This window comes from Anomaloglossus baeobatrachus, chromosome 7, assembly GCF_048569485.1.
Source record: "Anomaloglossus baeobatrachus isolate aAnoBae1 chromosome 7, aAnoBae1.hap1, whole genome shotgun sequence".
Classification (NCBI taxonomy): Eukaryota; Metazoa; Chordata; class Amphibia; order Anura; family Aromobatidae; genus Anomaloglossus; species Anomaloglossus baeobatrachus.
Window position 1 is genome coordinate 189,351,221 of NC_134359.1, and position 20,960 is coordinate 189,372,180.

A 20,960-nucleotide genomic window follows, 5' to 3' on the forward strand; every position below is an offset into this window, starting at 1 on the left:
ATTAGCCCTGGAATTTCTGAGGCATGGACATTCATTTATAAATCCCTGGTGAGCCAGCGTAAGGGTGAGACTCTGTTGCCTGTTACATTTGTGTGTTTTGCCGGTTATGTGTTATGTGCTGTTAATATTTTGGGGATCCAATAAAGTCTAATTATTGTGGTTCCCTCACCCTGTGTTTTCTGAGTAGTGTTCCGCCCACAGTTAAGGCGGTTGGCGTTCAGTTGGGATGAGCCCTGAGCCACGCTGTCTTTCTAAAGGCGGCTGGGCCAGCGGACGAGAGCACCCAATGAGCCCCGTGTCTCCACACCATGTGCTTGACAAGGAGCTCTGCAGTATCATCCCCCTGCTTTATCAGTTTGACAGCTTTCAGCAGTGCACAGAGACTGGCTGTATCCAACTAGAAAACAGATGAACATTGAGGAGAATGAACCTGAAGATCCTTGGGATAACCCCATTGTGCTTAGCAAGTTAGCAATATTTCAAATGTAACATTTTATTGATTTTTCAACCAAAATAGACAGCATTGAACCCATAAATACAGTCAATTTATTGTAACATGCAGCACAAAGATTCCCAGTGAGTAAATAATTTTACTAAAAAACATGTCGTTTGTAAAATATTCTTACAATTCAGGTAAAAAAGGCAGGAGAAAATGTAGTTGAGATAGAAGAGGAAGAAAATTAGGAAGCCTAGTGTTAATTAGTTGACCATGGGGAACGTCCAGTGAATGACAAAGTAAATATTACTTACACATTGTACAGATATTTGTAAGTAAAGTGAATAGACATATTTTTTAATCATTTGAGAATATTCTGATAATATGAGGAGGATAGAATGGTTTCCCAGATAATCCATATCGAAGCAGTTGGGTTCCTTTCAAGTTGCATTTGGTCTATTGTTTCCATATAATGGACAGCAGCTATTTTGACAAACCATCCTGCCTAAAAAGGGGGAGGGGGTCTACTGGTTTCCACTGACTGAGGAAGAAGAGGTATTTCCTCACATATGAAACAATGTGGCCCCAGCTGTGGACTGTAGTATATCTTGCTGTAACACTAAGCCATTTCCTGCCATGTATGGGGCTCCATGCACCGGCTACCAACTTCTACCATACATGTACAGCAGATGTCAGTAAGGGGTAAGCACAAAAAAGGAACTCATCATTTGTAGAGATGTGCAAAATGATTTGATGTGATTCTTGTAGGAATCTGCAAAACACAGTGGATTAGAACTATATATCTTTCTTTATACAAATCGCCTTAAGCGGCCATCACAATTGTACACACTACAGAAGCTTGCTGTAGCCAAAAAAGGCCTAAAAAGGCTCACATGAGCTTGGTTCAGCCACAAAACATCACTAAAGAGCTTTGCAGTTATCATATTACATGTTATAGCAGAGCCAATCAGGAGAATAATCATAGCCAGTGTAAAAGCTGTCGTAGGGAATGTAGCATCCATTCTGCAGTGAATCCCAATAATGAGAAGATGTCATCACTCACAGCTTAGTCATAGAAATAGGGAAAGAAAGTAATAAAACACTGAACAAACTCAACAAGAAGTGTATGTGACAGTACAGCTGTGAAAAACTATGACCATCCTTTTACTCTTAGCCATATGCAGTATGTTAAGGTTACTTCAGCATTACAAAGAGGTTTGGAGGCTTCATAAAAAAAAGTATTTTTATAGTGCAAAATTAGTAAAACATAAAAAACTATAAATATTTCATATCACAAGAGGTGTACCAACCCATAAAATACTAGTAACATGGTATTTCGCAAGATAACCAGCACAAAACTTTAAATACAAAAAAAACAATGCCAAAAGACCATTTTTATTTCCATAGAAAATGTAAATAAAGGGAAATTACAATCGATTCTGCCCAAAACAAGCATCCATAAAAAGATGCAAGTGGAGAAATAAAAATCGTAAAAGGTGAAAGGCTCCGGAAAATAATGAAACAATGAACAAACAAAAAACATGTTTTTCCCTTATTGACAAACCTGGTCTGGTCATTACTGGTGGAAACTATTTGCATTTATTTTGTAGGTACTGCAATGTAATTCTGGAAACATTCAATTAAAACTGTGCAATTTATATCTCGTTATTAATATATACATATCCTTTTGTTGGGTATAACATAATAATGGAAATTAGTGGTGGTCTTTATTAAACTAGTTTTTCTTTGGCTACAGATTGTGGAAATCTATTTCCGTTGTTAAAATTTCCATCATCTCTTCCACTAATAAAATACTAGACGCATTTCACATTGCCTAAATACGAGGCCCTTTTCCCCTTCCATTTGAACGCCTGTCACTTGTTATGAGCATCGTATACCATTTGCAATGTAGTTCAATAAATTCAGCGAGGTGGAAAAAAGGGAATCAGTATGAAGCAACTATGAAAGGTTGATACAAAGCTTCAAGAGCATTTAATGCGTGAATTTCAGAATCATGTCATGAAGAAACTCTTATTCCAAAGAGCCTTTCCTTTGTAAGCTAAGAATTCTTGACTAATGGACCAGGACTCGGCTGGCTCTTGCCTTTTTAAAATAGGTCATTATCACTTGACTCTGTAGTAAGAGACTGTGGTGTATGTTTCTTTTAGCATATTGGGTAATGGACCTTAAAGAAAAGGGAGATTTATTGTTAGTCTTGATGGCAAGGAATATAATATATTAAGACAAGTGTGATGTTAACAGATAACGCAAAACTATGTAAAAAAGAACTAAACAAACAAAAGACAATATTAATTGTTTAGATTTTCAATATCACACTTTCTATGTCATTTGCCACAAAGAGAAATTGACAGCACTCTGCGGTTGTCAAACAAATCTTGCTTTATTTTTTCTTGCAGACAGGTGAAACAGACATGAGGGTACAGGGGGAGCGGAGCACAAGGACGGTCCTTGTGCTCCGCTCCCCCTGCACCCTCATGTCTGTTTCACCTGTCTGCAAGAAAAAATAAAGCAAGATTTGTTTGACAACCGCAGAGTGCTGCCAATTTCTCTTTGTGGCAAAAGAAGTATTTATCCTGGCACTTTGGCAACAGCACCACGGTCAGTCACTTCATCCTATGCACTCAGCTGTTTTTTCTGCAGCAAGTCCATGTGAGTATTAGCAGCTGAGGCTGCCTCTCAGAAAACCCACGTGGCTGGCTCTAAACAGAACAGAGCCGAAAAGGACTTTGCTACAACAGCCTTACAAAGCGGTAAGTGGTGCAGTGCACCTTTTTCCTTTCTATTTCACTAAAAAAAAAAACACTTTATACATCAGCTATACACAACATTTTAGAGGGTGTTGTCCATCTTTGAGGATACTTTTTGCTCATAAATAAATGCATATGTCTTTGGGTGTTATTGAGTCTCATTACAAACGTAGCGCTGATTGCCTTCTATATCATCTGTGTTGCACCGTCTGTTGTAACTGCAGAATGGGTTACCTGAGAATCATGATGCTCTTTGACAATCCGAATGAAGAATTTTTATCTATTTTATGACTTTGTTTAGTTCCTCTGAGCTGATTTATAGTCACAGACTACATTAAAGTTAAATGTGCAGGAAACAAAGAGCCTGTAAAGCCAAACAGTGCAAAGTTTGTACTGGAACTGAATTGCAGAAATTAATATTAATGTCAAATACATGCATTTATGTAAAGAAAAATCCACCAGAGATGGACAGCATCTTTAAAGATATTTATGCTTTGCTATAGATCTGAAAATATATTTATTTTTGTAAACAGTTGTAAGGCGGCTTAATACACCATAAGAGATTTTCATATTTATGTGTAAACAAACATAAATGGCCATTTTAATAGACACAGGCACAGGTTTGGAATGGAGTACTTTGTCCCAGTAGAGGAAACCAAAATTGGGGCGTATCATGCAGCCATAAAGAAATACTACAAGACCACCCAACAATTGTGTAGTAAATCATGATAATATTGTTGTTTAAAACAAAACACAATGTTTTTAACCAATAAATAACTCATTTACTAAACAAGGGCAGGCTAGACTATGCAGCTGAAAACCAAATAGACCATCAACGACCACAGATAGTTTTATTAACTAATCTCACATTTCAATGAATGGGTCATTATGAGGACAGTACATGGATACCATTCATGTAGCATTTAAGTGCTGTCTAAAACATGAATGTAAAAATATTACATATGACCTCTCCCACCCACACCATAAGAGTCGTTTTCAGAGAAAACACACTTTTTAAAACTGACCAGAGACAATGTCCCTCATGATTAGTCCAAAAGGCTGGTGCCTATGCCTTCTTTTTACTTTACTCCCCATTAATGGCCGGTCTCAGCAATCAGCCCCTGTATTTGTCATGACCCACAGGACATAGGCTATGATCAAGGTCTGGGGCTGACCAAAACATTAGCCGTCATTTCTATTTCCACATGCTAATTAATTAAATAAAAAGCAGCAAAAAATAAATACATTTTAAAAGTCCTCATGTTACTCATTGATGTTTAGAATGGATCCACTAAAATTGCCCATAATTAGTGTGGGTGCCATATCTGTCTAAGGCCCGTTTCACACGTCAGTGAAAAACACTGATGTTCTTCACTGACATGTAAAACACGCACATGTCCCTCCGTGTTCCGTGATTCATGGCACACGTGGGTTGTCCATGTACAATCCGTGATCCGTGATCCGTTATCCGTGATTGCATATGGACATTACTCGCCTGCCTTCACTGCTGCTTTCCATGGTGCTGAACTCCTCGGCTCTCCAGCGTCCGCCCACCGCTCTCAGCAGCTACTTCCTGGTCGGCTATTCCTGCTCTCATGAATATTCATGAGCCAGGCAGGAGCTGCCAGGAGTGAAGGCTGCACAGCGAATCGCAGGCAAGGTAAGTTGAAAATATTTAATATGTCCGTGATGTTCTGGTACGTGTTTCACAGATCACACACGGATCACACCATAGTGTGGTCCGTGGGTCATCAGTGATGCCAGAAAAAAACTGACTTGTCTCCGTGCAGAATCACAGCCACGGGTGTACGCTGCACGGAGACACGTTCAGTGAAAAATCACTGATGTGTGAGCAGACATATTGATTATAATGGGTCTGCATATGTCAGTGATTCTGGTACGTATAAAAAATGCACATACGTACCAGAATCACTGATGTGTACAGGGGGCCTAAGTGAAATAGATAGGCAAAACTCAAGTGGGCAATAGAGGTCAAAATTTTGATTACTGAACAGTAGAAAAACATTGTCAGGTCAGCTAAAGCTAGTTTTCTTATGCACAAAGGTCATACAAGGTCAAAATCTGGTGCAAGCAGGGAATGTTATCTTGGCACAAACTGTTCCTCTGACACATGTGGCTAAATGTTTGGAAAGTAGTGCTTGGTTAAAAATTTTGGCCGACCAGTTCATACTTTCATGGCAGCTGTTTATCCTATTGTAGAAGGACACTTTCAGCACAACAATATACTGTACCATGTCACAAGGTTTGTATAGTCATGAATTGAGCCAAGGAACATGACAGCAATTTTTTCCAAATTCCCTGGTTATCACAATCCACAGATTTTAATCCAATAAAGATTTTTTTTTTTAATTATGATAAAGAACTGGCTATTCAGAGCATGGCAAAACATCTATTTTGCAATACTTGTGAGAATCTATTTTGTAAAGAATAATCATTACCACTTAAGAAAAAAAACACCTTTTGGGATGTATATATGGAAAAAAGCAAGACAAAATAGTGCAATACGTTTGTATTAGAGATGATCAGATCTGATAAAATTCATTTTCGCTAATTTGTGTCGATTCTCCTATGAAATTAGTTTTTTGGTGACTTTATTCTCCAACAATTGAATGCCCTTTATTATACTTTGGGGTATCCCAGAAGCATAATAAGCATAATATGTAGGAAAGGTAAAGCATACTTATCCACTCTTACCATTCATGTATCTGGCTCCTCTATTTTTCACCATCCTCTGTCTGGTCCTTGGCCCATCTTCTTATCACTGCCACCAAGCATTGTATCCCCGGGCTCCTTCATGCTCAGACAGGATTTATGGTTGTGATAAAGACTAGAATGTGCTTTTTGTACGGAGGTTGGAGGAGAGCAGAGGTGCCAGAGGGGTAAGCAGTAAGGTAAGCATAAGTATTTTTTTTATTTCAACCTTTTGATGTCTCTTTACGGTTGATCAAAATGGTAGTTAGCCAGCCGCCATTTTGCTGAATGCTCAAAGAAATGATTTATAAAATTCTGCACTTTGGTGAACGCAAAATATTGTAACATTGGAGTGGAATTGAATTCTGCAATAATATATTTTCTCATCTCTACTTTGTATGCTTTCAGTCTGTTTTTAATTTCTCATGGTTTCTCCTTTTGGAGAAAAATAAATAGAGCCATTGTCTAACAGATAATGTATTGAAAATGTATTTTTCCCTAGAAGCATTGTTTTCTGAAAGTATACTTCTATAGCATGGTTTTGTAATAAAGGTTCCATACAGCTACACATGGAGTGCCTGCAGCACCATAATATGATGGAGCCATAAAAACTCTGTAAGAAGTAGCTTTCTCCAGAATTAATGATGAAACATTTAAAGCTAAAATCTATGCACATACAATATGTTTGCAAAGAACTATCTTTGAAAAATGTAATAGAGTATGTCCATGGAACACTCAGTCTACTGTAATTTTAGGTATTTATGAGCTCATTAATGTCTTCGAAACTCTATTAAGCAGCAGTAAAACTTCAGTTTTTCATAGTGTCAAACAGTGAAACTGAGATCATGAAAGAAAATGTCCAGGCAAGCCTTGTAAGAAAATGACAAAGACATCAGAAGGCCATTGACCAACAGTACCTTATTTAGTATTTCAAGAATACATTGAAAGTCACAACTCCTATAAACGCATGTACAGTCTAGGTTAACAGCTGCAGCGTCGGGTTTGGCATGTAACAGAAACCAGTAGAAGATGGGTTTTCAAAGCCACGCTATTAACCAATCTGGATCGATGAAAGAGTTAATGTTTCTTTATTTTCATGCATAGGTCAACGCGTTTCAGGAGTACTCAGCTCCCTTCATCAGGATACAAAAAACATCAAATCTCTTTTTTTTGCCTGTTGATGTTTTTTGCCTGTTGTCCTGATGAAGGGAGCTGAGTACTCCCGAACTGCGTTGACCTGTGCATGAAAATAAAGCAACATTATCTCTTTCATCAATCCAGATTTGTTAATAGTGCGACTTTGAAAAATAAAGCGTGCTGTAAGATGCTTGATTAAATTCTAAATGTTATGATGCATTATTTTTGAAGTTATGGTAGGATTTATGGAAATAGTACAAATTCTGTCAAACCACTTTTTTAACTTTTGTCAACTGCAATGGGAGTTTGAAGAACTAAGTAATGGAAAGAATGTCTGCTTGATGTTTGTTTTGGTGGTTTTACGATGAGTTTCTGGTTGATTTCCTTACGATTCTGCTTGATAGATCAATTAGAAACACCTCACATAAAATTCTATTTGACTCTTCCCTCTGCAATGCAATAGTGTGGTGTCGATTAGTTGCTTGACAGCCATAAACTTAATTAAAGGGGACTTTACATGCAACGACATCGCTAATGAGATGTCGTTGGGGTCAAAGAATTCATGACGCACATCCGGCCTCGTTAGCAACGTCGTTGGGTGTGAAACGCACGAACAACCGCTAACAATCAAAATTACTCACCATATCGTTGATTGTTGACACATTATTTTAATCTCAAATATCGTTGCTGTTGCAGGACGCAGGTTGTTCGTCGTTCCTGGGGCAGCACACATCCCTATGTGTGACACCGCAGGAATGAGGAACAACATCGTACCGCCGCAATGAGGAAGGAAGGCGGTGGGCGGGATGTTCCGGCTGCTCATCTCCGCACCTCCTCTTCTATTGGGTGGCCGCTTAGTGACGCCGCTGTGACGCCGAACGAACCTCCCCCTTAGAAAGGAGGCAATTCGCCAGCCACAGCGACGCCGCTAGGCAGGTAAGTACGTGTGATGGGTCCTAGCAATGTTGTTCACCACGGGGAGCGATTTGCCCATGACGCACAATCGACGGGGGTGGTTGCTTTCACCAGCAACATCGCTAGTGATGTCGCTGTGTGTAAAGTGGCCTTAAGGCCTCGAGGTCTGCAAGAGCAATGAATAGAATTATAGGAATATGGGGAAAAAAAAGAAATTTCTGTTATTGGTTACCTCTCCCCCAAAAGTCTTTTGTGGCCAAAATATTAGTAAAAAAAATTTATAGTTGGCTTTGAAAAAAAATAAACAACAAAAATGCAAGCCCTCATCCAGTTCTTTTGACAGAAAAATAAAGTTATTATAGAATAATATCTTGGAATGCAGAGGTAAAACAAAGGAAAATCATAACCAACACTGACAATAAAATTAGGAACCCCATCTTAGGAAATATCCTTCAAAGAGAGACTTTAGGGAAATAAAGTGTATTAACATTAACCTAACATTAAAATCTATAAAAGCAGATATCCATATTACTGTTTTCAATTGCCACTTGGTGTGCTGTTTTTACCTACTTATTCTGATATTGTTGTTGTTCCTAATTGCTCATCCCCTGCATGGGATGGATGCTACATTACAGATCAGTGGCTTGTTTGTTGCTCCTCATTCAATCCAGCATCTTGACATCTCTGGTGTGTGCCTGTATCTTTGTACTGTCATGGCTAGTTTTGCTCTGCCTCCCCACTCCCACTGTGCTCTCTGCTACTTCATAGCTTGTATGTGACTTTCATAGCTTCTTTCCACACTCACATGTAAAGTTTGAAGGTGCAGGCAAAGAGCACAGCATGAACAATGTCAGTGCACAATATTTACGGACGTAGCTCATTCTGCTCTTCCGTCCTACACCTACATTGCTAGTATGAAATATGTCATAGCTCTCTCTCTGCTTCTCCTGTGCTCAATCCACTCTCCTTGACATTTCAAGCACAAGTTGTGTAGCTGCGTACAGTAAGCACTGAATGAGCCACGTCAGGATTTGGGGTGGATTTAGATAAAGAACTCATTATTGTCTACATTATGTATTTTCTTCCTGAAAAGGTACTAAGGCTACAAAACCCAAATTTCATTACCTTGTTTATTTGGGGGTATTTTCTTTCCTGTTGCATTATTTCTATAATATAACATTTTCCTACTCTCTTTAAGCGTAGCTGGCTGGTTTCCTTCTTATGTTCTGTCAGACCTGTGCTATATTCTCTCATTCAATAACTACTCATGCATTCTCATGCGGAGGCAGAGGCAGAGTAACATCAACAGGATCTCCCCACTCACCTCTCGCAGCATAAGTCTTGCGCAAGTTCTGAAGGTGAAATCCTACAGCTGCTTGTCTTTTTTCCTAAGTAGCACTTACTGCTGACAAATTAAGATTTTATTTTTTTTACATAAGGACCTAGAGAGGAAAAGGAGAACTATGGAATACTGGAAGATCTTTCAATATACCAATATCATGAAAAACCATAACTTGTATATTCACATGCTGGTTACTCCCCACAGCCAGCAGTGACTCAGGAGCAGTGTCAGTTTGTGATGTGGTCTGTTATTCATTTGCATGCTGCAGTTAACAGTGATTGCAACATGTAAGAAGATTGACAAAAGGAAATCACTCCCTCTTTTACTCCAATGCCTCACTACAGCTCAAATTTGCGAAGCTGATGATTTCTATGGCAACTATAAGCCTTACACAGGTCTTCAGTCTGTCATAGATCAAAGCCTTATACATTTTGCTACCTACCAGGCTGAATAATGCACTGCACTACTATAAAGTATTGTGAAGCTAAACCACCAGGTGTCGCCAAAGCACAAACAGACAGGAACTGTTGAAAGAAACACTAGGTAGTGCAGAAACAAATAGCCCAAAGTCAATGCACATAGAGGTAACGTTAGGACAATAGAAAAAGCCAAGACAGAGTCAGCGCGCTAGCTGAAGTTGGTACACAGAGGGAGTCAGTCAGTAAGTAGGGATGAGATTTGTCCACAGGGATGGGAAGGAGTGGAGAAGGTGGGTTAGACAGAGGGAGATACATGGAGGGAGGGACAGAACACCGGGATGAGTGGGACGGAATCAGGGGATGAGACGAAGAGGGGTCACAGAGAGGTCAGGCAATGCAGACATGGGCAGAGGGAGGAAGTCGGGAGAGATGCAGGAGGGGAGCGGTAGTGGGACAAGATCAGGGAAGACACAAGGAAATCAGAATCAAGTACTTGCCAAAACCGGAAATATCACTGGCAGTGCTGCAGCAGGATCGGCTCCATAATAAAGCAGAGGGTGTCCAAATCGAGAGCCAGAGGAACCTCTCCTCCAAGGTCAGGGAGAGGCCGAAAACCCGGGGGGGGGGGGAAAGGGGTAAGCCAACCCTGCAGGAAACCAGCCTACAGAGCAAAGGCGAGAAACCAGTTCTGCAGGACGGCGGGCCAGCAGAGCATGGTCATGACAAGTTTTTTATCTATGAACTCTATAGATTGCATATGCAACTCCTCTCATAGAACTAATACATCTTATAAAAAATTGGTTTTCAGTGTTTAAAAGACTGTATAATAAAAAATCCTATTTTTATTATTATATTTGTTTAATCAAATAAAAAAACAACGATATCTGGTATCTCCAACTCTCTGTTGACAAGCATAAAGCAACATTATTTACAGCACAAACATTGAGAAAATCTATACCAGAATTGCTTTTATTTTCATCCCTTTTTACTTAAAATTATAAACAAAAAATGGGGTCCATTAAACTTTTTTGTGATTCCAATAAAAACTTCAGCTCATTAGACAGAAAACAACCCCTCATAGAGCTGCCACTCTGGAAAAGTTATGGATCTCAGATTGTAATGCATATAAAATATTAATACAAATATTTTCTTCTGCAAAATTTGTAAAACATAAAGTAAACTTACAAATTGATTGTCCCTGTAATTGTATCCACCGATACTATAAAATTATGTTTACTCATCTACAATGTCAGTGCCAAAGGAGCAAAAATATGACAAACGATGCCAGAATTGCTTTATTTGTTCATTGTTTCTACAAAAAAAAATTGAATAAAAGGTGATGAAAAAGTTGGAAAAAAGGGAAAAAATGCTCATTGCTCAATTATGAAAATTCAAATACCATGGAGTCCTGGGCAGATGCCAGCCAAAGTCACTGGTGGGGCAAGTCCAGCATTATATACTTGAAAGGCCAAGCACAGTGAAGGCACATCCAACCCAAGAGATAAAGATTAACCAAAAACTTTATTCAGATCATACTAAAAACTTGCATATGTCACTGGACAACCTGATACATTTCTTACGTGTGCAGACACCCTTAGTCATAGGAAGTTCCGATAACTAAGGGTGTCTGTAGGCACCAGAAACGCGTCAGCTTGTCTGAAAAAAGTTTTCTTGTTTAATTCTTGATCTCCTGAATTGGATGTGCCTATACTGTCTTCCTATGATCAAAAAGTTATATGTATTCAAATATGTCCAATGGAAACGACAACTGTTCCCACAAAAATAAGCCCTCGTATAGTTGACAGAAAAATCTTTAAGTAATGGCTTCAGAAAATTGCAACTCAAAGACAAATGCTTTCTTTTCAAAGAGTAATTGTTTGGAAGCAATAAAACATAAAAATATATAAATTTAGTAAAGCCATAATTTAAAATGTCACAAAACAGTAGTTTTTTTCTAGTTCTTCCCTTAAAGAGTTCATAAAAGTTAGGTGTTAGGTTATATGTACCCCAAAATTATAGAATTGATAAAAAGCGCAAATCATCATACAAGAAACAATGCCCTCATACAAAATATAGATGAAAATTAAAAAGATATGGCTCCTTGAATGAAAAACAATGAAAAAAACATACAAAAGTGTGGATATTAAGGTGAAATTAGGCCTGGTTCTTAAGGGGTTAAGGCATACTCATAACATAAGTTGCCCAAAATGTACTGGTGCCAGTTCGTATTAGGCTATATGCCCATGGGACAATGTACCCGTGGATTTTGCCGTTGAACACCTGTGGATTTATTTGGATTTTCTAGATAAATCAGCAGGTTCTAGCATGTACAGAAACTCCCCATGTTACCCTATGGGATTTGGGGAGTGCTGTATAAATGCTGCGGTATGTGCGGCTGCAAATATGCTGCGGATTCCAGCAGCCACACGTAACTGCATGTCAATTATTCATGCTGAATTATTTGCGGAATTCCCGCTCCTCCACTATGGAGATACAGGGCAGGAATTCTGCATGAAATCGGCACTGTTTCCGTAGGTTTACCGCAACAACTCCGCAGATATACCGTAGCAATGGATAACTTCGGATTCCGGAGAGCAGCTGCGGTAAACCTGCGGACAGACCTGCGGAAAAGTCCACGGGTACATTGTCCTGTGGGCACATAGCCTTATGGTAGAAGTTGATGATATAACATGTGTTAATGTATTGCAGAGGTATAAAAAAGTAGTAAAAATTACAATTTAATTATGACCTTTATACTCCAAGGCTTTATTAAATGAATCTATAAAACAAATTTAGGTTGTCCTTTATACATTTAACTGTTAAAAATTTTACAAGTCACTTGGAAAAATTCTTCCACGTTTATAGGAATGCGGTGGCTGGTAGCAATGAGGAGTACACATCTTGGTAAACAGGTCATGGCATTTTTTCACTATTTATTCTTGCACATAAAATATTTCCCTGCTATGAGCTGCTGATTGCTTCAGGGTTTCAGGAGAGGTTTTTTTTTTTACTGTCCTTCTATTGATGGAAGAACCGGTAAGAGAAACAAATTGTCACCATGAATTTTAATAAAAAAAAAAATAAAATGCAGTCAGGCAAATCTTTCAGACAGCAGCTGGGAATTTCCGTGTCCATGTTATTTAATGGACCTTTTATAATTTGCCGGCTTGTTAGACAGTACCTGACCATCTGTGTGCCTGAAAAATAAGTTTACAGTAATCACGATGAGCAGTTCATTGTCATACACTACATTTCGCCTTGACATATTCAACTGTCAGCAGAGAATTGAATTTCAGGGTCTTATGTTCAAGAAGATGAGATGTGATAATTGTTGTTTCCCAAATTAATTGGAGAATGTTATATATAAGATATGTATGTGTGCAAGAAGGAGCGGGTGCAACCATCCATTGCCTTAAATAGCATTAAAGGGAAGCTTACATTCTTAACCTTAAAATGCAGCTTCCGAGCTTCTCATGATGCAGAAATTACAGTTTATGGGTTTAAGTATAAAACTTGTGCATCCTTTCTGTTACAGATGTGTCAAGAACGAAAATGCAAAGTGGAACTAATAAAATCTCTTTATACTTTTGTAAGTGATAAATTGGCAATATATACTGACACATATCAGTTCTTCAATATCATCCTCTGGTGACTGCATACAGACATTATGTGCTCTTATTCACTGAGAGCGTAGGAAATTCAATGATAATCAAAATGCTTCTATCTCTGTTATAAATGGAAGCTGAGAAGAAACACAAAAGAAAACTAGCCAAGCAGCTAAGCTAGGGAAGTCACATATGAGGTAACATGTCATGTACAAAAAAACAATACATCAATATAATACGTTTTATATAATCTTGTATTAGCAGTTCCTGGAAGAAAACAATTATGTTGGTACAATGCAAAATATACAGTATTAACACATTATTAAACTTCTTAAGACTAGAGCTCTATGGAGGTCGGATCTTTTGTCATATTCACAAGGTTGCTTTCAGCTGTAATCATGAAATGTATCTGTTCTTTCAACCGAAACCACACTAAACCCCCACGAGTTATAACTGTGTTTAATGCACATACCAGATTAATATGTTAAGGAATTTCCCTTATCTTCAAGCTCAGGAACTTGCTATTCACTCTTTTTGAGTAAAGACCGCCTAACCAGCATTCTGCCAGAACTTTAGTGTTGGAACTTTTGTAGCTCACATCCCAGCATGCTTAGTCGAGGCCATTGTCCAGTGACTTGTTGCTTACAACCTGAAAGTTTGCTTCCCTTTTATGCCTACATTCAGATTGAAAAATAGGAGAGCAATGCAGAGTAATGCAGGCGTCACACGGGATGATAAATCGTGCGATCGCATGAGCGATTGCACTGGCCCCTGTCGTTTGTGCATCACGGGCAATTATTTGCCCGTGGCGCACAAAGTCGTTAACCCCCTGTCATATGTACTTACCTCCCGTGCGATGTTGCTGTGGGTAGTGAACATCTACTTCCTGAAGGGGGAGGGACGTTCGGCATCACAGCGACGTCACACGGCAGCCGGCCAATAGAAGTGGAGGGGCGGAGATAAGTGGGATGTAAACATCCCGCCCACCTCCTTCCTTCCGCATTGCCGGCGGGACGCAGGTAAGCTGTGTTTGTCGCTCCCGGGGTGTCACACGGAGCGATGTGTGCTGCCACGGGAGCGACGAATAACCGGTACGCAGAAGGAGGAACGAGATTATGAAAATGAGCGACGTGTCAACGAGCAACGATAAGGTGAGTTTTTTTGCTCGTTCACCGTCGTTCGGAGGTGTCACATGGTATGATATCTCTGACGATGCTAGATGTGCGTTACTAACGACGTGACCCCGACGAAATATCCCCAGATATATCGTAGCGTGTGATGCCCGCATAAGGCTGAGTTGACATGTCCTATATTCATCTGTTAGAATGGATCATGCAGAGATCCATTGCCAAAATGATGACTGCCGGATCCATTTTTTTAACATGGAACTGTATTGAGAACAGATCCGTTAAGAGGTTGCTATTTATCTTCCATTTGAAATGGATCCTGGAAGAAAAAAAATTCATCCTTTACAAATGGAAGAAAAAAGAATGGCTAAATATCAATGCCTTACCGGATCCATTCTTCATGGACTCTAATGTTAAAAAAACAAATCCGGCAGACATCGGTTATTTAACAAAGGACAAAAAAAAGTTGTGTTTGCAGAACTTTTTCCCAACGGATCTCTGCAGGATCCATTCTAATGTATGATTACAGGACATGTGAACTCAGCCTAACAAAGAATACCCTTCTTCACTTCTGTAAACTGCTTCGATGCCTTTGCTCCAGACAAAATACATTGTCAAACTGCAATAGAGAGCTAGGTACACAGATGGCAACACATAGTGGCTGGCACTTTGGAAGGATTTTCCATTACTAATTTGTCTATTTTGCACAATATCTATGGAAAGAGATCAAAACATTGAAAAATACAATCATCCTTTAAAGCACCACTTATTTATTTGCACCGCCTTGTTGGTGCTTTAATTCTAAGTCCCCTGAGCCCTGTCTTATACTTTTCTTCCACCGCCTTCATCCTTTTCTATCTGCACTGAAAAGTAACTAGCTAACAGCTCCAGTGTTTCCTGTGGCGCGTCGGAGGTTACTCTTCAATACAAGTATTTGAGAGCCTCATTGTGGCCTCGTCCTGGCTCTCATAAAGATGCATTGAGCACCTGTAATTTAGCTTCTGACTTCTGATCCCGCAGAAGTTGTGGGCAAAAGATTATACCGTGGGACTGGAGCAAGATCGGTAAAATATAAAAGTGCCAGAAGATGAGTATAAAACAGCTGGCCAGGACATTACATTAAAAACACCACAACAGCGGTAAAAAAAAATGCTGCAAAGGAAATCTGCCAGCAGGATTCCAAATCACCTATTTGTATGAAACTTTATCAGATACAAGTCCAGCAATACCTTTCCATGGCTTGTCCATCCCTCAGGGGTGGTCTCTTTAAAAGCAGTACTGCATAACATCAATATTCATGTTTACTCTTAAACCCCCAACCACCTTTACTTTGTTTCTCAAAGGCTTCCTAGCTTGATAACATCTACACTGTGTGCAGAATTATTAGGCAAGTTGTATTTTAGAGGATTTTTTTTTATTATTGATCAACAATTATGTTCTCAATCAACCCAAAAGACTCAAAAATATCAAAGCTTAATATTTTTGGAAGTTGGGGTGTTTTTTTTTTAGATTTGGCTATCTTAGGAGAATATCTGTTTTTGCAGGTAACTATTACTGTGCAGAATTATTAGGCAACTTAATAAAAACCAAATATATTAACATCTCACTTGTTTATTTTCACCAGGAAAACCAATATAACAGCACAAAATTTAGAAATAAACATTTCTGACATGCAAAAACAAAGTCTCAAAAAATTAGTGACCAATAAAGCCACCTTACTTTATAATGACACTCAACAGTCTACCATCCATAGATTTTGTCAGATGCTTGATCTGTTTACGATCAACATTGCATGCAGCAGGCACCACAGTCTCCCAGACACTGTTCTGAGAGGTGTACTGTTTTCCCTCCCTGTAGATCTCACGTTTTATGAGGGATCACAGGTTCTCTATGGGGTTCAGATCAGGTGAACTAGATGGCCATGTCATTATTTTTTCACATTTTAGACTTTTACTGGCCAGCCACGCTGTGGAGTCATTGGATGCATGTGATGGAGCATTGTCCTGCATGAAAATCATTTTTTTCTTGAACGATACCGACTTCTTCCTGTACCACTACTTGAAGAAGTTGTCTTCCAGAAACTGGCAGTGGCTCTGCCAGTTGAGCTTCACTCCATCCTCAACCTGAAAAGATCCCACAAGTTCATCTTTGATGATACCAGCCCATACCAGTACCCAATCTCCACCTTGCTGGCATCTGAGTCAGAGTGGGGCTCTCTGCCCTTTACTGATCCAGCCTCTGGCCCATCCATCTGGCCCATCAAGAGTCACTCTCATTTCATCAGTCCATAAAACCTTTGTAAAATGAGTCTTAAGATATTTCTTGGCCCAGTCTTGACGTTTTATCTTATGTTTCTTCTTCTTGTTCAAAGGTGGTAGTTTTTCAGCCTTCCTTACCTTGGCCATGTTCCTCAGTATGGCACACCTTGAGCTTTTTGATACTCCAGTAACGTTGCAGCTCTGAAATATGGCCAAACTGGTGGCAAATGGAATTTTGACGGCTTCACGCTTGATTTTCCTAAATTCATGGGCAGTTATTTTGCGCCTTTTTTTCCCAACACGCTTCTTGTGACCCTGTTGGCTATTTGCCATGAAACGCTTGATTGTTCGGTGATCACGCTTCAAAAGTTTGGCAATTTCAAGACTGCTGCATCCCTCTGCAAGACATCTCACAATTGTGGACTTTTCAGAGCTCGTCAAATCTCTCTTCTGACTCATTTTGCCAAAGGAAAGGAAGTTTCCTAATAATTAAGCATACCTTATATAGGGTGTTGATGTCATTAAACCACACCCCTCCTCATTACAGAGATGTACATCACCTGACTTACTTAATTGGTAGTTGGCTCTCAAGCCTATACAGCTTGGAGTAGGACGACATGTATAAAAATTATCATGTGATCAAAATACTCATTTGCCTAATAATTCTGCACACAGTGTATTTGATTACATGTAGCTAATAACACTTAAAAATCACATATATTTTATTCCTCTGTTCTCAGAATGAGGCTCCATTTGTCACTTGTGGTCAGTGGCAGGTATGAAATTTCTCACACTCATGAGAATTAGTGCTACGTATATACCGTAGTTTTTATATGCAGAATAAGACCAGATATTGCAAATTACACCTAAATCACAGTATATATACTGAATAACACATATATTGAAAATTACACCCAGTATGCTGTATTTTGTGCAATGTATAATTTGCGGTACAAGGTATGCCGCAGCTCATCCTGTTTTAAATGAGCTGGCTTCGCTATGTCCTGCCTCACCCATTTTGACATTGCTGGCTGAGACTGAAATGTAAACATCAAAAGCCGCAGTTTCTTTGTGCAAGCTCACAGTGTGCGAAAATGCTGCGACTTTTCAAAATGATTTACGCCAGATTTATTTATTATTTATTTATTTATTTATTATTTATTTATTATTTATTTATTTATTTATTTATTTATTATTTATAAAAATACTTTCATGGTGGAATTACATGGTGTGCTCCCCTTCTTGCCTTCCTACATCAATGTCTTCTTTCTGATAAGCCAATCAGTTTATTCAAGAATTATTTGGGAGACAAAAGTGCACACACAAAGAGCAGTACCGCCTGGTATGAATTTGAAAGGCTGGAGTATGCACTCACTTGGCTGAGTTGTGTAAAGGCACAATACCTATGGACACATGCAACAGGTGCAGTAACTCCATGGCTGGAAGACAAAATATTTTCCAGATGTAAAATAGTAGAGGAAGATAATATCATGTTATGAGAGTTGCATTAAGTGAGAAGCCTTTTCAGTTCCAAAATGGTTCTATTATGTTCCAAAGCAATTTCAATGCTCCTGACTAGAGTTGAGCGCGGTTCGCGGTTCGAGGTTCTCCAGTTCGCGGCTCGAGTGATTTTGGGGGCTGTTCTAGATAGAACTAGAACTCGAGCTTTTTGCTAAAGCTCGATAGTTCTAGATACGTTCGAGAACGGTTCTAGCAGCAAAAAGACAAGCTAATTACTAGCTGGCTTTCCGCTGTAATAATGTAAGTCACTCTCTGACTCACACTATTATGAAATTTCAGCGTATAGTGTGCGGGAATAGCGCATTCAGATCACTGCTGTTTGGATAATAGTGATCGCCATTTTTTTTTTTCCTTGTCTTCCTTCCCTAAGCGCGCGCGTGTAGTGGGACGGGCCAGCATGTCAGCCAATCCCAGACACACAAACAGCTAAGTGGACATTTAGCCAGAGAAGCAACGGCATGTGTGATAGGATGTCCATGTCACATGTCCATGCATTATAAAAACGGACATTTTCCTCAAGCACGCCTTCTGCGTCTTGGTGTCAGTCACCGCTGGCGTAGCTCCTGTCTCCGATACTGCTGTGTACGCTCTATACACTGCGCTATACAGAATAGGAATAGAAGTTTCTATTAGTCCTTGTAAGGGCTAATACCGGCAGGGTCAGAGCCATAGGTGACAGTAAGGTCCGTGAAAACAGATTTTAACAGCTACAAAAGATGACAGCGTCTGTGTAGCTAAGGTCAGGGATTTCCTCGCTGCATTTCCCCATTAGGAGGGATAGAAAGGGAGGCTTCCTTTCCTGTACCCAGACCCACAATCCTGCCACTGTACCCTCCTGCCCTTTGCACACTCAAACTCATTGTTTGTCATTAGCCATTATACTAGCAAACACTAAGTAAACTTAGTGGCATCCTAAAAGTGGCTGTTGGACTTCCATTAGTGTCCCACTGGTGCAAACCTATATGCAGCACCTCTGCATTGCACACTCAAACTCATTGTTACTAAGCCATTATACTAGCAAACACTGAGTAAACTTAGTGGCATCCTAACAGTGGCTGTTGGACTTCCATTAGTGTTCCACTGGTGCAAACCTATGTGCAGCACCTCTGCATTGCACACTCAAACTCATTGTTACTAAGCCATTATACTAGCAAACACTGAGTAAACTTAGTGGCATCCTAAAAGTGGTTGTTGGACTTCCATTAGTGTCCCACTGGTGCAAAGCTATTTGCAGCACCACTGCATTGCACACTCAAACTCATTGTTACTAAGCCATTATACTAGCAAACACTGAGTAAACTTAGGGGCATCCTAAAAGTGGCTGTTGGACTTCCATTAGTGTCCCACTGGTGCAAACCTATGTGCAGCACCTCTGCATTGCACACTCAAGCTCATTGTTACTAAGCCATTATACTAGCAAACACTGAGTAAACTTAGTGGCATCTTAAAAGTGGCTGTTGGACTTCCATTAGTGTCCCACTGGTGAAAACCTATGTGCAGCACCTATGCATTGCACACTCAAACTCATTGTTACTAAGCCATTATACTAGCAAACACTGAGTAAACTTAGTGGCATCCTAAAAGTGGCTGTTGGACTTCCATTAGTGTCCCACTGGTGCAAAGCTATTTGCAGCACCACTGCATTGCACACTCAAACTCATTGTTACTAAGCCATTATACTAGAAACCACTGAGTAAACTTAGTGGCATCCTAAAAGTGGCTGTTGGACTTCCATTAGTGTCCCACTGGTGCAAACCTATGTGCAGCACCTCTGCATTGCACACTCAAACTCATTGTTACTAAGCCATTATACTAGCAAACACTGAGTAAACTTAGTGGCATCCTAACAGTGGCTGTTGGACTTCCATTAGTGTTCCACTGGTGCAAACCTATGTGCAGCACCTCTGCATTGCACACTCAAACTCATTGTTACAAAGCCGTTATACTAGCAAACTATGCTGCCAGTTTAAGGGCCGTAGTTGCATTGTCAGGGATAGTTATTGTTGTTTATTCTGCTGTTAATAAAGATAGACCACCGCTGCAATCTACACCACCTCTCAATTTTTACTACCACATTTTAAGTGCACAATCTTGTCGCAATCAAAATGAGTGGGAAAATGACAGATGCTGGTGGAAAGGGGAAGAGGCGTGTTGGAAAAGGAAAAAAAGGGTTTGTCCGTGGGGAAGGTGGCAAAGCTCCATTATCATCTGCTGAAGATAGACCATCTTCCAGCAAAAGTAAGATGTCTACTACTTACCGTGGACAATCCGATGTGCTCCCTTTTTTACGGACACTAACAACTGGAACAAAGGTAGATGATGGCCAAAAAAAGAAATGCTTGAATGGATCTCAAGTGGTCCAACAAGTGCCCTCTCCTCCACCTCAACTACCGCATCCAAAAAACACCAGTCCTCTAAGTTGTCATCCCAATCACACTTGCTTTCTCCCAGCTCTGAAGTCTCCATCCGCCCTGCACAGTATGGTGGAACTGAGATGGCTGAGTCTGCAGAGCTGTTCAGTCTCACTATAGCCTGGGAATCAGAGGTCTGCTCCCAAGCTACAGTGAACAAAAAGCTGTGGACAAACAAGCGCCAATAGGGTCTTACCCAACAAAATGTAGGGAGGGGAGGGGGGAGTAATACTACTCACCAGATGTGGTTGTGAAAGTCACAACCACTATATCAGCATGAATAATCGATCCACGGCTGCAGCCACCCAA

At 39.8% G+C, this 20,960-nt stretch overlaps 1 protein-coding gene across 2 annotated transcripts in view; it reads left to right on the forward strand.

Annotated features, from left to right (window-relative positions):
• Positions 1–20,960, forward strand: part of TMEFF2 (transmembrane protein with EGF like and two follistatin like domains 2) — a 1,330,598-nt gene that overhangs the window by 425,120 nt on the left and 884,518 nt on the right. The window contains exon 5 of one of the 2 annotated variants that reach the window (XM_075319057.1): positions 13,265–13,318. The exons of the other annotated variant lie outside the window; for it this stretch is intronic. Within the exon in view, the coding sequence (XP_075175172.1) occupies positions 13,265–13,318 (54 nt within the window). The remainder of the gene's footprint in view (positions 1–13,264; positions 13,319–20,960) is intronic. 2 annotated transcript variants of the gene reach the window in all.